We start from the raw sequence: 17,166 nt of genomic DNA on the forward strand, positions 1-17,166 counted from the left end.
TTCTGATAAGTAATGAGATAGAATATTGAAGTTACAGTATAATAAGCTTCATTCTATCTAAGAGGCAGCCTTAGAGATCACCATCCATAAAAATGAAACAAAGGGCAGGCAAAGCTTTTACACTAAAGAGGTCTTGTTCATATTACTTGTATTATGGGAACCAAACAACAGTCGCATGAGTTTCCTAATCTTTTCAAACATACTTATAAAAAACAAGGCTATAATAAATCCCAGTTTACAAACCCTGTCCCAAATATTTAAAAATATTTTCCTGGACTGAAACAAATCATCAGAGACCTGCATGCCTGGACCGCATGTTCCGGTGTCATTGTAGAAATAACCTTACTAGAATGAACTAAGGTGTTGGCCATCGGGTAATACTCAAGACCATTTAAAAGACACATTCCTTTGTTTTATCCACTGAAAAGACATGACTGCTTTGTGAATGCAAAGAAGTTTCTTTCAGGCCTCGGTGCCAGGAAACGTTCTTCTCTGCTGCAACTAGCTTTATATTTGATGGACACTAGTTCCTATAACTAACCACATTACCTTCTCTTTGTGGCCTGCCAGTTTCTCCATGGCCCACTTGTACATGACATTTTGGGGTAATAGCTTCATTTAGGTTACTAATTTCACCCAGAAACAAATTTTCTCATTTAAAGATACTGTACTATGTTTGTTTTTTTTTTTTTCATAAATCCTTTTTGGATCATAGTAGGGTAGAAATAAATCAATTACATAATTGTCCTAAAAAAAAAAAAAGGCTACTAGGATGTCTGCCCATACCTCCTTAAAAGAGGAAATGGCCCGCATGGACCAGTTACTTTCCAACAAATTGCAAATCACTTGTAGATTATTTGCCAAGGCAAGAAAGGCTGCTGCTCTAACTTTAGCCCCTACCATTTAATCCAAGGTAGATAGACAACTGCCTTCCACCTTCTCACCATCCCCAAAAAGATTCAGAGTTAGTTATAAAGGTCTCAAACACCTTTGGAACAAGACCCAGAAAAACAAACTTACCACCTTAGGCTTATTTTCTTGAGAATCTGGCAAAAGCTATAGACTCAGAAAAGTGTACATAACACAAACTTGTACCCAATTTCTGGGATTCTGGAAGGCCCATAAATACCCCCCAAGCTCATTCATGAGCCTTTAGTCAAGAACTCCTTTCTAGAAAATGGCAAGCCTAGATGCCACCCACTAGAACAAGAGAGAGAGAGAGAGAGAGAGAGATCCTGCATATTATATTTATGTAAAAGGTTCAAAGATGGGTTGGGAATCACAGACATATTATTCGGTAATAAAATATTCATACTGTAATAACTGCCTCAAAATGCCCTGCTTCGCTCATCTTCACTCCATAGTCACTGTGTAATCAGCAGTAAATTCGGCCTCACCCCAGTCTCCTTATCCAGGTTTATTCTTCCTCAGAGGACCTCCCTCCAAATAACATTATTTGTTTGTTGTCTGCCTCCACTGACTAGAATGGAAGTTCCATGAGGGCAGGGGTTTGTTTTGCTCATGGCTGTACCTCTGATACATAAGAGGCACTCAAATATTTCAATAGGTTTTTGGGGAACAAGTGGTGTTTGGTTACATGAATAAGTTCTTTAGTGGTGATTTCTGAGATTTTGGTGCACCCATCACCCAGGCAGTGTGCACTGTACCCAATGTGTGGTCTTTTATCCCTCACCCCTCTCCCACCCTCAAATATTTTTTAATGAATACCCTATAGGACTCTCTACTCTTTATAGAAGGGGTTGACAAACTACAGCCTGCAGGCCAAATCTAGGCTTCCACCTGTTTTTGTAAATAAACTTTTACTGAACTCAGCCACGCTTATTCACTTACATATTATTTATAACTGCATCAACACTACAATGGCAGAGCTTAGTAGTTGCAATGGGAACTACATGGCCTGCAAGGCCACAAATATTTACTATCTGGCCCTTTACAAAAAGTTTGCTGGCCCCCTATAGCATTCATTTGGTTCTTCTTTTCCAAACTAGATTGGAAGCACTCTCGAGACAGGTCTTATACTTCTTTGGACCTAGAACAGAGTAGATGCCCTAAAATAGCTAGCACTTTACAAACACAGATTTCCTACTTCCAACATACATTATTTTTACACAGTTAATCCAAAGATAGTATTTTCCATCATCAATGCATTTCTAGTAAGGCCAGAACTAATTACCTGTGTTTGATGATTTGGGGCAACACAGAGAAGGCATATTGATGCTATCTAATTAGTAAACTTTCTAGTTCAAAACCACAATCATGTAACCTTTAAAATATGAATGCATATTTAACAACTGGAAAGTTCTTCCTGATATCTTTCAGGCAAATAATTTTGAGGTAAGCCATAGTTATTTTCTCAAAGTCAAAAATCACTCTAACAAAACATCTATTTTTATGTCAGGCACATTATAAGCACTCAACAGTCACTGAATATATCACCCTCCCGTAAATATTCTGCTCATCGATTTTTGCAAATTACAATTACCTGAAAAGAGACATCAAGATTTATACCCTTTTGCCAATTCATTTAAAATATGCTCAGTAATTCTCAATTATTTAAAAAATTATATCCTTTTTGTCATTCTCTGAAAATTTTAATTTGCATAGGTATCGTTTCCCAGGAACTGAAGACTAAATGGAAAAATCCAGGCATGCTACCAGTCCACTGTTTACTCCAACTACAGAGGTAATCAAACAGGATATTTTCCTATTATTGGATGATATGTCATTGGAAAATAATGTAGCCCATGGAATAAGAACTGAGAAGGGCTAGGAACCTTAATGAATTATCTTTGCTAAGTTATTCTGAATAAGCAACAATATACACAATAATATACAACCATTTGAGAAAACTATTGTTTATTTAGAAAAAAGGTTACACTGGTAGAATTCGGTAGATAAAAAAATTCTCTTTTAAAAATGTCACTGTGAAACTTTTCCAGACGAAAGTTCAGCAATACAAAGCTCCTACAGCTGTAGAATTAAAACAATTATGTTTTGATCCCCCCGCCGCCAAGATTTGTCTAATATAATTACAAGAAAAAATGGCAAGGGACAAGTGATCGCTGGTACCTTTTTCTTTTTTAAACACGTTTAATGTTGTACATGTACTATATAAAATGATTCCTAAGCATTTCATAAGACAATGCTCCCACTGCTTTTAGTGACTAATATTAAGAACAAGCCAAATAATAAATTAAAACAGTTTTAAAATGAGGTAAAATCAAAAGGGTTCAACAATTGTTTATTTTCAGTTTCAAACAATAAAAAGGAAGCATTTCAGAATGGAAATAAAAACTGAACCCAGGCAATATTTAATTAATCTAAAGTAAAACTCTGTACACGGGTAACCTTATGCAGCACATTGTGCTAAAAGTATGGAACAGTTAACACTTTCAGCCATTACTGAAAATAAACATGTAGAAACTAAGCAACAAGTTAAAATACAGTAATGCACGACTTAACAATTTTAAGTTTTCCACATGGAGCAATAAAGCAGATAACTGAATAATTTAAGGAGATGCAAATGGCCCTCTTCATTCTTAATTCTTGGCAATTTACTCAGGAAAATAAATTTCTGGTCGCAGCTGAACAGTTCCAGTCCGATCTCACCTGAAAGAAACAAAGTGATTATATTGATAGAGAAGAAGGAAGGAAGGAAGGAAAGGAGGGAGTAGGGGAGGGAGGCTTAGTCAAAGGAGGTAGGAGAAAAGGAAGGGAGAAGGAGAGAAGGAGAATGAAAGAAGGAGGGAGGGAAGGAGGGAGGGAGGGAGGGAAGGAGGGAGGGAGGGAGGGAGGGGAGAAGAAAGGAAGAAGAAGAGAAGGAAGGAGAGGAAAAGGTAAGGAGGGAGGAAGATTTAAGAAAGAACGAGAAGTTAATGAGTTCCATCGGTAACAAAGACTTGAGTCCCCAGAAAAGGATGAAATATTTGTGTGTTTCTTTTTGTCCATTCTTAGAATCCATTAAAGATAAACACACTAATGATGACTTAAAAAAAAAATTGAACATTGTGTGCGTGTGGGAGAGAGGGGTGGGGGTAGGGAGAAAAAAATGGAGCAACAAGTAAAACATTCCACAAGGGCAAGCAATAGCTTATTAAAAGTAAATAGAAAATGTAGCAAAGAAAAGTAACCTATTTTACATGATCAACAAAAAAAGGAAAATGACATCACATTTTTCACAAGGACACAATTTTAATAGTAACTTATATTAAGATGCAGTGTCTGCTAAATTATAAAAATTGCTTTAAAAATATATTGACTTAATTATACTCATTTCCTTTCCTTTATGTATTGACATTTTTCAAATACTTCATATTGAAATAATTTCAAAACATGATTATTACAACATGTGGCAAATATCTTCACATCTGCCTTCATTCAAATTTTAAGCTAATGCTTAATGCATTAAACTTTATTGATGAAAATACTACATTCACATATTTCTTAAAACCAGGGCTAGAAGGGTCCTTAGAAAATAATCACTTACATGAAATGCTGACAAATAATTTACATACCATTTCTACACAGCATTCTGTTCACACCATGTATAATCTTGATATTATCAATAACTGTGGATACATTTAATGTTGAACTTACAATTTAATACTTAAAAGCCATTGTTCCTGTCCATTAATTGCTGAATGGATAAATAAAATGTGGTACACACTCATACAATGAAACATCATTTAGCCATAAAAAGGAATGGAGTACTGATACATGCCACAACATGGATGAGCCTTGAGAACATGATGCTAAGTGAAAGCCAAACACAAAAGGCCACAAATTATTGCATAATTCCATTTAAATGAAATGTCCAAAACAGGCAAAATCACAGAGACAGAAAGTACATTACTGGTTTCCAGGGGCCGAGGAAGGGAAGAATTGGGAGTGACTGCTAATAGGCATGGAGTTTCTTTTTGGGGTGACAGAAATGCTCTGGAATTAGACAGCGGTGATGCTTGCACAACATAGTGGATATACTAAAAACCATTGAATTGTACACTTTAAAATGGCAAGTTTGAGGCCAGGCGTCATGGCTCACGCTTATAATCCCAACACTTTGGGAGGCCGAGGCAGGTGGATCACCAGGTCAGGAGATCGAGACCATCCTGGCTAACACGGTGAAACCCCTATCTCTACTAAAAATACAAAAATTAGCCAGGCGTGGTGGTGCACGCCTGTAGTCCCAGCTACTCAGGAGGCTGAGGAAGGAGAATTGCTTGAACCCGGGAGGCGGAGGTCACAGTGAGCCGAGATCGCACCACTGCACTCCAGCCTGGGAGACAACAGCGAGACTTGGTCTCCAAAAGAAAAAAAAAAAGTGAAAGGTAAATTTGATGTTATATGAATTTTATCTCAATTGTTTAAATTGCAAAAAAAAAAAAAAGTCAATGTTCCAATTAAGAGCATCATGGTATCACAGTATGGCCATTAGGAGAATAAGAAATGGGTTCTCAATCATAAAGATGTCACGTTACAAGAGGCAAGGGAAATTTTGGTGACACATTTAAGGTCACATTAAAGGATAAAATTGCTGTTGCTGTTAAAACATGTCAAGAACGTCTTCCCCAGGAACTGAAATTAAAATTTTTACTAGAAGCCAAAATCCTCAAGCAATATAATCATCCCAGTAATGTCAAAAGTATAGGAGTTCACACACAAAGACGGCCTATCTACGTCATTAAGGAACTGGTTCCTGGAGGCGATTTCCTCTCCTTTCAGAGAAAGAAGAATGAACTAAAACTCAGTGAAATTTTCATTAGATGCTGATTCTGGATGGTGTATCTCGAGTAAAAAATGTATACACAGGGACCTTGCTGTAAGAAACTGCCTGGAGGTGAAAATAATGTTCTGAAAATCAGTGACTTTGGAATGTCTCGTCAAGAGGATGGTGGTGTGTACTCATCTTCTGACTTAAAGCAGATTCCCATTAAATGGACAGCACCAGAAGCTCTTAATTATGGGAGATATCATTCTGAGAGTGACGCACGGAGCTTTGGCATCCTCCTCTGGGAGACTTTCGGCTTAGGGGGTCTGTCCATAGCCTGGAATGACAAATCAGCAACCACAAGAGCAAGTGGAAAGAAGATACTGGATGTCAGTCTCTTGGCAGTGTCCACAGAGTATTTTAATAAAATAATGCTGAGGTGTTAGGATTACAAACTTGAAAACTGCCCCCAAGTTTACTGAACTTCAGAAAGAGCTAGCTGTCATCAAGAAGAAAGCTGCATAGTGATGAAGCAGTGCCAAACTCAGCCTTCAGGACTCTATTTTCAGCAGAGCAGTATTTTTCTTCTTATTAACATTTATACCACATTACCTGCAACATTCTCCTAAGTGTTTTATTAACTATTTTTTTAAAATATGTACTGCTTTAACCATTGTAAATAAGAAAGTGTAAGTTCTGAATGTAAGGGATCACACAGATCTATCTTTTTCACATCTAGGACTGTTGCTGCTTCTCAAAAATTTTCTACTCCAGGCTCAGTTCATAGTCTGCTGTTCTCCATCACAGACACCTATTGGTGCTATAAGCTGTATTGGTAATATCACATACCACATTTGTAGGACACATCTCAACAGAAGATGGCCTTCCTACTCTGCTGAGACAAGATTATATGTGTGAACGCCATTTTATATTGGTAATTATCTGGACCTCCTGAGTTGTTCGTTTGTTTTTTTTTTCTTTTTGGCCAGAGATAGGTCCTGTTTTGTTAGTAAGACTGCCATTTCCCTATGTTTCACAATGCCGTCCTATGCACAAACATCCTCAAAGAGTTGAGGCAGCTGATTTTAACTGATGTTACAGAGAGCTGTGATAGCAAGAATCAAGTTTGAAAAGTAAGGTGGTCTGGAGAAAGGAACAGCTAGGGTGGTGATCAAAGTAGAGAAGAAAAGGCAAACATAAAACCAGCCTTCTTAACAGAGGTATGCCTTTATAAAACACATACACGCTTTTTAATTTTATTATCAAATTCACCAAAAAGGTCCTAAGAAATGTTTTAGTAGTTTATATAGATTCTTCATAAAAGAGCCCTCTGGATGGCAACCAAACAATTTTTAAGAGAAACTATAAAATCAAGCCCACCAAAATAATATATTATTTTTGGTTAAGTGTCTTCACTTCACAGGAAGCATCCCAGAACTGCATTCCATGCATTTTTACTAGTGTCTGAAACTGTCAGGATTTTATTCTCATTCTCTCGTTCTTTTCACATAAACCCCAGGTAGAAAGGCATAAAAAGATGAACTTGACATTTAAAAAGTCAAACAAATATTTATAAGGAAGAAAGAATTTATGAGAAAGACATGGGGACAGCCATCCTAAATCCACTTTACTCCTTCATTTACCCTTATACTGCAACCTAGGAATTCTTTATAGCAAACAGAGTTCCTGAGATGTTCCACGTGGATAAAATGTAACAGAGTTAAGACGTGGATTCTGTTGAGCTGAAACTTAACTGCACCCAGGGATGCTTTTCAGGATAATTATGTGTGTAGGGGAAAGACACACTCAGGGCAAATGTTGCATGGAAGCCTTTTATAAGTGCTCATGCCCATGTCAAAATTTTAAAAAACAGCATATAAATGAATATTTGCTCTACCGTAAGTGGAAGAGCAAGGAAATAGAAAATTTCTCCTGCCCTCTTCAACTTTTCATGCCTATGAATATCAGTGCACAAAACCTATACTCAGTATTTTTTTTAAGTATAAAAGTTGATAATGAAGACAGAAATGATTTGTGTCTGTCATTTCAAGCTCCTTACAAGAGTCTAGTATACATTTAATGGTTACTACATACAGACCAAAATGAGAGCATATTAAATCTGCCCTCAAAAAATATGCTGCAGCAAATAAGCAAGCTCTTTTAATCAGTATAGGTTTCCCTCCTATAAAATGGTGGTTTGGTGGCAAAAAAAGTCAACATTGCACTTATACAGAGATATTAAATGTTTCTCTGGCATCAATGTGAACATTGATGAGTTCCCTATCCCATACCCTTTACCAATACCTATCGTCAACAACTAGGAATAAGCCTCAGAATGGCAATGCATTCCTAAAACAAGAAATCTTCAGGAGCTTAGGAGGTCAGTTTCCAAGTATGAACTGAAGGGAAAACAAACAAACAAAAAATGGCTTAGAGCTAGAATTACAAAATCAATTGTCTACAAAGGCCAAGAACGTGATGAAAACAAAAGAAACGAGCTGAGTGGGGACTGACTGAGGTGAACTGTTTTTAAAAAGGCCCTTGCTCTATTCTAAAGGGGGGCAGCACCTAGACAGACAAGTCTAGCTGAAATCAGGACATAATGATGCTATGCAGAAATCAGAACACAATGTTACCAGATGTTCCAATCCTTCAAGAAAAACTGAAATTTGGATTTTGTCAATTCTGATTTTTAAAAACAAACAGATTTTTAAAATTTTGAAATATTGTGTGAGGTTAAGAAGGTGCATTTTGCTGGCGGTGGTGGCTCACATGTGTAATCGTACCACTTTGAGAGGCAGAGGCAGGAGGATTACTTGAGCCCATGAGTTCAATACCAGCCTGGGCAATATAGTGAGACCTCGTCTCTACAAAAAAAAAAGAAAGAAAGAAAGAAAGACAGGCCGGGCGTGGTGGCTCACACCTGTAATCCCAGCATTTTGGGAGGCCAAGGAGAGCGGTTCACTTGAGGTCAGGAGTTTGAGACCAGCCTGGCCAACGTGGTGAAACCCCATCTATACTGAAAATACAAAAAAATTAGCCAGGCATGGTGGCACATGCCTGTAATCCCAGCTACTCGGGAGACTAAGGCATGAAAATCGCTTGAACCCAGGGGGTAGAGGTTGCAGTGAGCCAAGATCGCACCACTGCACTCCAGCATGGGTGACAGAGAGAGACTCTGTCTCAAAAATGAAATGAAATGAAAAATAAAATAAAGTACATTTAACAAGCCACATTCTGCCCAAGGGCTGATAATTTGCAATGTAGGATTTAGAGGACATGTGAGACTGGAAGGAATGGACCTGCAAAATATATTTGGCCTTCTTGGAATGGAGGATTAGAATAGGAATGTAGTAGATTAAAAATACAGATTATGAATAAGTAGTGCTAACTGCTAATGTTCTTTAAAATCAAAGTCCTACATCCAAAATAATAAAAAGCAAGGAGACTGTATCTCAAGGCCTGGGAGCAAATGTCAGCTTAGCACAGCATTTAGTTCACAAAAGGACTTTCAAAAGTTTGCTGAACTCAACATCCCTGAGTTGAGGATCACATATATCAAGTTAAAATTGAGAAGCCAAAGGGTGGTGGTTCTCAGAGGACAATTTTATAAGCAGGAATTAAAAAAAAAAAAGTTAAAGTAGGAAGAAAGGTTAAAGGCAAAGGAACTAGTAATCTTCAAGAGACTAAATCAAGGAGAGGCAAGATGAATTTGTACAAAGACTTTAAGGGCAACAGAAGATGCAGAGAAGGAACAGAGTTTTGCAACCAAAAACAGAAGACCAGAAAAGATGACAGAAGACTGGAAGGAATTTAATTATGGTCATATTTATATACTGTTATCTTCTTAATTCTTAAGAGACAGAGTCTTGCTCTGTCACCCATGCTGGAGTGTAGTGGCATAATCATGGCTTATTGCAGCCTCGAACTCCTGTGCTCAGGAAATCCTCCTGCCTCAGACTCTCAAGGAGCTGGTACTACAGGTGCATACTACCATGCCTAGCTAAGTTTTATTTATTTATTTATTTATTTATTAGAAATGGGGTCTCACTATGTTGCCCAGGCTGATCTCAAATTCCTGGCCTCAAGCAATCCTCTTGCCTCAGCCTCCTACAGTGTTAGGATTACAAGCATGAGCCACCATGCCTGGCCTTGTATCTTAATTCTAATGTGATTATTTTAATGTTTGTGAAAATCAGGATGATACTTACAAATCACTGTCATTTCTCTACCAACCCTCCTTTAAAAAACTGTTCTAAAAACAATAATGAAATCTTACAAGTAACAACATCTTTCAATCATGGAAATATGACATATGTAAGAGTTGTCCTTTCTATAGAATAGAAAATAAAAGGTGAGTGGGGGAGGGCAGCAGATTTCAAAGTAGCCTGTAAATAGACGGTTCCAATCAGAAATGATAACATTCTTAAAGAAAAGGAAGAAAAACAGACCTGACCAACCCTGGAATGTATCCAAATAGAAAGTAGCAGTCAACAGCCAGAAAAAGAAACTATCAGCCAGGCATGGCAGCTCATGCCTACAATCCCAGCACATTGGGAGACCAAGTCAAGCAGATGGCTTGAGTCCAGGAGTTTCAGACCAGCCTGGGCAACATGGCGAAACCCCGTCTCCATTTAAAATTTTTTTTTGTTTTAAAATAAACTATCGGCCGGGTACAGTGGCTCACGTCTGTAATGCCAGCACTTTGGGAGGCCGAGGCAGGTGGATCACCTGAGGTCAGGAGTTCAAGACCAGCCTGGCCAACATTGTGAAACCCCGTCTCTACTAAAAATACAAAAATTAGCCAGGCGTGGTGGCATGTGCTTGTAGTCCCAACTACTAGGGAGGGTGAGGCAGGAGAATCGCTTGAACCCGAGAGGTAGAGATTGCAGTGAACCAAGATTGCGCCATTGCACTCCAGCCTGGGCGACAGAGTGAAACTCCATCTCAAAACAAACAAACAAACAAAAAAGAAACTATCAGCCAGATGGCCCAGCACAGTGGCTCAGACCTGTAATCCCAGCACTTTGGGAGGCCAAGGCAGGTGGATCACCTGAGGTCAGGAGTTCAAGACCAGCCTGGCCAACATGGTGAAACCTTGTCTCTACTAAAAATACAAAAATTAGCCAGGTATGGTGGTGCGTGCCTGTAATCCCAGCTACTCAGGAGGATGAGGCAGGAGAATCTCTTGAAGAATCACCAGGAGAATCACCTGGAAGGCGGAGGTTGCAGTGATCCAAGATCGCACCATTACACTCCAGCCTGGGCAAAACAGCGAGACTTCTTTGTCTCAAAAGAAAAGAAACTATCAACCGGAGTCTCACAAAATTAAGAGTCTACCCAAGAAGAAAGTATCGTACAAAGTTGTCAATGAGGAATTCAACAGGATGGACATCCAGCTAGACATACTTTTAAAAGAACATCCGAATCTAGAAGTTTTGCTATAAGACCACGAGCCAAATATCTAACCCTGACCAGTTTTGTCATCCCTTTGTTCCTAAGAGATTACACAGAGGGGTAAAATACAAATTCATGGTCAGTGCAAGAAAAATTCAAATCTGTACCATAACCTTCACATACAAAAGAATAATATTTGGGTACTGAGTAAACAGAGATATATAAAATCACTGTGAAAGTTGTCAGTGACAATGGCTGGCTCATTCCTCATGAAGATATGAAAGGTGGGCTTTTTGTTTTTCTTTTAATAGGGAGACCACATGTGACAGCAAAATGCCAGATTAAAAGAAAGGTTAAAATGAGGATTAAGAGTTTATGGCTCACCAGAGAAGATAGTTGTAAGGTTGGGATGGGGGTAGGAGCAGCTAGAATTGAAGAATTAGCAGTAATATTTCCTTTTAAATCTATTAAATTTGAAATGTTCTTTTATAACTCTCATTTACCCTACTTTACCCTAATCTACTTACATAGCAAGCACCAAAAAAGCAGGAAAAGCACACCATTCATCATGTGTTGACTATAAGGCAACCTCTCGAATCCCTGCTTTGCAGCCAAAATAAAGATGACAAAATCCATACCTTTAAGCCCATACCCTTATACAGAACTGGCTCTCAGACATTTCTCACTTGTAATTTAAACACTGGTAAACAGCCTTGGTTATCTATCTGGTCTCATAAAAGATTAGAAGCATCCAATAATATTAGGGGGGAGGTATAGACAAGCAAGGATACTTAATTAATATATTAACGAAGTATAGAAAAGCAAGTATACTTAATATATTAAGAAATGATGGCTAACATGGAAGCAAGAAAACGGGCTATAAAAAAGCAGAGTCGGCCAGGCACAGTGGCTCACACCTGTAATCCCAGCACTTCGGGAGGCTGAGGCAGGTGGATCACGAGGTCAAGAGTTCAAGACCAGCCTAGCCAACATGGTGAAACCCCATCTCTACTAAAAATACAAAAATTAGCCGGGCGTGGTAGCAGGCGCCTCTAATCCCAGCTACTCAGGAGTCTGAGGCAGGAGAATCGCTTGGACCTGGGCGGCAGAGGTTGCAGTGAGCTGAGATCGCGCCACTGCACTCCAGCCTGGGCGACAGAGTGAGACTCCGTCTCAAAAAAATAAAAAAATAAAAAAATAAAGGCAGAATCAACAGCCTCAAAACACAGCTGTCTGGAACCATTACATTTAGGGGGCAAATTGTCCTACGTACTTCAATAATACTAAGGCATCACCAAACAGTAACTATTCAGATTATCTTAAGTGCTCAAAAAAGGCGATGTTAGGGTCTGAACACTGTATCCACTATGATGGAAACACAATTTATTTAAGATGGGTAAAATACTTTTTAAATCTCACATAAAGCATTAAGTGCATTACCTAAAAAAAGAAAAAAAAGTTACACATTGTAAATTCCAGAACTAAAAACACAGACCATATTTTCTGTTGCAAAACATGGGCAGTGGTAAAAAAAAAAAAAAAATGGCATGAAAACTTAAAAATCTTTGGATAAGACATCAGCATGAGAAAGCAAAAGGAACAGAGAACACTAAAGGATAGAAAGACTGAGGATAGTCAACTGGCTCTGTTGACTAATATCTTTATGACCCTCTTCAACTTAACCTCTCAGAGTCTGTTTCTTCACTTATAAAATGCAGATACCACTACCACCATTTACAAGACAATAAGGACTTTAAAAACATAATTAATTATCCAGAGAAGATGGGAATAAGTGGTGAAGAGAAAGCCAGATGTTCTTAAATATATCTTGGTGCTTAAAAAAAATGTGTGGCTAATCAGCAAGCTTAAAATGAAAACAGCTTAAAAATAACTCTGAATCTTGTTTTGCATCTATACCCGAAGACTTGGTCGTTATATTTAGGTGAAAAAAACAAGTAGTTGTAGCTTGTAAAATGCATCTAGTTTTTCAACATTATCAGACCTCATTTTATGTTTCTATCATTAAGTGAAAAGGTGATGAGAGAACACTCACCTTGATGGAAAGTCTTCATTATCTGTGCTTGTCCGAGGACTTATGAGTAGATGACAAATTAAGGGAAAACAACTTTTGGGAATGGCGGAAAGAACAGCATCTCCCCTTTTAGTACAGCACCTCAGGTTGCAGGCCTAAATGGGCTCTGACCAGCCTGGTAGCCTCAAACTCTACCAGCTCTGCTTGTCTGCCTCATCATTTTGCCCTTCTATTCCCAATGTCCCCAGCCCTAGGGACTCTCTGTTCCCTTTCTTCCTCTCTGTGATAATATAACCTGAAAGACTATAAATCCCTTAGTGGCATTAAAACATCTCAGTCACCACAAAAGTATTTTTAAATATCAAGAACATCAAGTATCCCACTTCCAGATTTCACACATTTTGAGAGAGTTAACTGGAAAGACCATTTCAAAACTAATCAGCCCTTAAGCATATAAACCACATACTAAAAGAGTACAATTGTAAACATGACCAGTATCAAAGCTTTCTACTACAATAACTGAAAACATCAAAATGAAAAGGATATTGTTTCTTCTCTTCCTTTCCTCCTGAACTGTCCCGTTTCTCTTTCTTTTCTATCTTTTCTTTATCATGCCTGGACTCCTATAAGAAATAGTAGAATTAGCTGGGGAAGGGAAAGCCAAATATAAAAGCCAGCTCAAAACCCCTTTTCATCACCCATGAGCTATATTTGTCTTCAAAAACTTACTTAACATGACACCAAAAGCATAAGCAACAAAAGGAAAAAAATAGATACATTGAACTTCACCAAAAGTAAAAACATTCATGCATCAAAGAACACTAACAAGAAAGTGAAAAGACAACCTATAGAACTGGAGAAAAAATTTGCAAATCACCTGTCTCATAAGGATCTAGTATCCAAAGTACATAAAGAACTCTTACAACTGAGCAACAAAAACACAAACCCTCAAAATAAAAAATGGTCAAGGTATCTGAACAGATTTCTTGAAAGATAAACAAATGGCCAATAAGCACATGAAAAGATGTTCAGCATCATTAGTTATTAAGAAAATGCAAATCAAAACCACAATGAGACACCACTTCACACTTACTGGAATGGCCATAATAAAAAACAAAAACAGAAAATAACCAGTGTTGACAAAGATGTAGAGAAATCTGCACCCTGATACTTTGTTGGTAGAAATGTAAACTGTACAGCCACTGTCTAAAAGATTTTGGTGGTTCCTCAAAAAGTTAAACATAGAATTACCATATAACCCAGAAATTCCATTCTTGGGCATATATCCAAGATAATTAAAAATAGGTGTTTGAACAAATACTTATAGCCCCACACAAATGTTCACAGCAGCACTATTCACAATAGCCAAAACGTGGAAACAATTCAAAAGTCCATCAACTGAAAAATGGATAAACAAATGTGGTATATTCATATAATGAAATATTACTTAGCTATAAAAAGAAATGAAGTAAATGACACATGCTACAACATGGAAGAACTTCAAAAACATTATGCTAAGTGAAAGACATCAGACACAAAAGGGCACATTATTGTACTATTTCATTTATATAAAATATTCAGAATGAGTGAATCCATAAAGAAAACAGATTTATGGTTCCCAGGGGCTGAGGAGAAGGGGAAATGGGAGTGACTGTTTAAATGGGTATAGAGTTTTCTCTTGGAGGTGATAAAAATGTTTTGGAACTAGATAGAGATGATTACACAATACTGTAAATATACTAAATGTCACTTAAATGTACACCTGTAAAATGATTAATTTTATGTTATTTGAATTTTACCTCAATTAAAAAACACCTAAAAGAACAGCCTATCTTTTAAAGCATAGAATTAAAATGTTCATTATATAATTTTCTAGAGCTGTTTTTATGAACTATGAATAAATGGCATATATTTTCAATATATATAACAATGTTTTGGAAACAATTTATACTTTAGTAATGGCTTGCTTATTACTTTATGGCAGATGCGTGAGATTCATTTTAAATATCAACCATTAATATGTAAGAGAATGTATCTTATACTCAATTTTTAAATCAAATACAAGTATCAAACAAATGAGTTTATTAGGAGAAAACGTTACAAAAATGTTTCAAATCACAATCAAGACTTTATGATGCTATGATGGTCAGAGAGAATACACGTGACCATATTTTAATCTCAGGAATAAAGAGAAACTAAAAGCGAAGAGTTGGTGGAGAAAAAAGAAAATGCAAAGAACAGCTGAAACTCAATCAACAGAAGTAGGTGGGAATGGAATGGAGAGGGGAAAGGAATCTCAGAGGTATACTAACTCTACCCTCCTAGTAATCTGGGACTGAACTGACTCAAATTCCCCAAACGGAATGCCCTCCCTCAATACCTCTTCTTCCCACTCCTAAATAATGAACAAAAGACTATAGGACTAGGAAAAAAATTCAATATTTGCTAAATTTTCAGGATTGATTTTTTTAAGATAAAGCATATTATTCCTTTATTTTCCTAATTTACCTTTTTGCCACCGGAGGAGATTTTATCCATCTTCTCAGATTTAAATGAATCACTGCCTTTTTCTTTGCCTGAAGATTTTGACTTATTTTTTTCCTTGTCTTTCTCATTTGGATAAGGAGATTCACAAGGACTTTCACTTTTATGTTTTGAAACCCCCACTAAAATTACAAAAGAAAATCATGAAAGCCTTTTCCAATTCACTTCGATGATATCTTCAAAGATATGAATAAGTCTACCTACTTGTTCCATTCTCCTCTTTACGTCTCTTGGTTAAGTCCGGTGGCACTTCACGGTCGTTGTTTGAGTGATCCTAGAACCAAGAATTGTGAACTACATTGACCAAGGGCTTCTGTTTTTGTTTTAAAGTATTACTTTTATATGAGAAGGGCACAGCTAACTAGCAATGGAGAGTATTTGCAGTAGTTTCACATACTTGGTAAAATGGCATGAAAGACAAGCCGAGCTGACAGAGATTACTAGGCTGAAGATCCTTATTAACGTAGAAAATGCAAACACTTCAGGGTAAAAATATCAATAAAATCATGAAATAACAGACTACTATGGAACAAACTAGTATTTTTTAAAAGGCAACATACACACTGGTGTACATGATAATGAGCTTTCCAAACTAGTTTAAAAAAATTTTTACAAACCCTTTTCCGCTCTTTCCTGTCCTTTTCATCTTTTTTCTCTCTTTCTCTGGATCTTTCCCTTGACTTGTCCAAATCTTTCTTGTCCATTTCTCTCTCCTTACTCTTGGACAGTGGTGGAGGAGTATGATTAATGTAGAGCTGTTAAATTAAGGCAATATTACTAAAGATTATTAGTTTTCCAGTATTGGCATCATTTGTTTGTTTACTAAATGAAACACAATTGGGAATTATACCCAAAGTAAAAACTGGTCAGCTATCTGGATTACAAGAGGTAAAATAAAAGGGCATGGCACAAATTATACAAAGGCTTCAATTCTTGGCCTTATAAAAATCACCATTTAAACTCCATCAGTTCATTTGTGCCTCAACTGAGACTCATTAGTAAATTCACAAGCTAGAGTATTCCTTATAGCTCTATTGTAAAGACCTATAACCACCATTACAAGAGTCCATATATGAACAATAGTGACTGGAGTTTCTCTACTGTTTAAAAAAAAAGAAAAAAGAAAAAAACACCTCTACACAATCATGGAAATTTTAAATAGTCTTACCATCCACCGATAGGCAGTCAATAATGGCAATGGGCAAAAGTATAAAAATAAAACCTAGCTATGATTTTGCTAATAATTCTTTTCTGCCTCAGTGTGAACCATGCAAAGATTATCCCAAATTATTTTTACAAATGTAAAGGCTGTGTGTTCTCTACTTCTGAAAGCACTCCAATTTCTATCAAAATAATCACAATTAACTGTGAAATTTGTCTTCTTGGTTCTAAATACCTCAGAAAGCCATCTAGTCAGCTGAGGATGATTAAACAATTCAAAAGACTAAAAAATAATGAACCAATA

At 37.1% G+C, this 17,166-nt stretch overlaps 1 protein-coding gene and 1 pseudogene across 20 annotated transcripts in view; one reads left to right on the plus strand and one right to left on the minus strand.

The window, feature by feature from the left end:
* Positions 1 to 772: 772 nt before the first annotated feature.
* On the plus strand, positions 773 to 6,064 carry LOC103786867 (tyrosine-protein kinase Fer-like; annotated as a pseudogene).
* THOC2 (THO complex subunit 2) overlaps positions 2,853 to 17,166 on the minus strand; it is a 132,888-nt gene continuing 118,574 nt past the window's right edge. For 7 of the 20 annotated variants that reach the window (XM_008976731.5, XM_055106795.2, XM_063601981.1 and 4 more), the window contains 6 exons: positions 16,319 to 16,456; positions 15,906 to 15,975; positions 15,666 to 15,823; positions 13,704 to 13,780; positions 13,179 to 13,224; positions 2,853 to 3,630 (listed from right to left, as the gene is read on the minus strand). In XM_008976731.5, the coding sequence (XP_008974979.4) occupies positions 13,197 to 13,224; positions 13,704 to 13,780; positions 15,666 to 15,823; positions 15,906 to 15,975; positions 16,319 to 16,456 (471 nt within the window). In that variant the 3' untranslated portion in view covers positions 2,853 to 3,630; positions 13,179 to 13,196. Of the gene's footprint in view, positions 6,066 to 13,178; positions 13,225 to 13,639; positions 13,781 to 15,665; positions 15,824 to 15,905; positions 15,976 to 16,318; positions 16,457 to 17,166 lie in introns of those variants that run through there. The other 13 variants (XM_055106797.2, XM_063601983.1, XM_063601978.1 and 10 more) reach the window with 9 other exon arrangements.

The sequence above is a fragment of the Pan paniscus genome, chromosome X (genome assembly GCF_029289425.2).
Source record: "Pan paniscus chromosome X, NHGRI_mPanPan1-v2.0_pri, whole genome shotgun sequence".
Taxonomy (NCBI): Eukaryota; Metazoa; Chordata; class Mammalia; order Primates; family Hominidae; genus Pan; species Pan paniscus.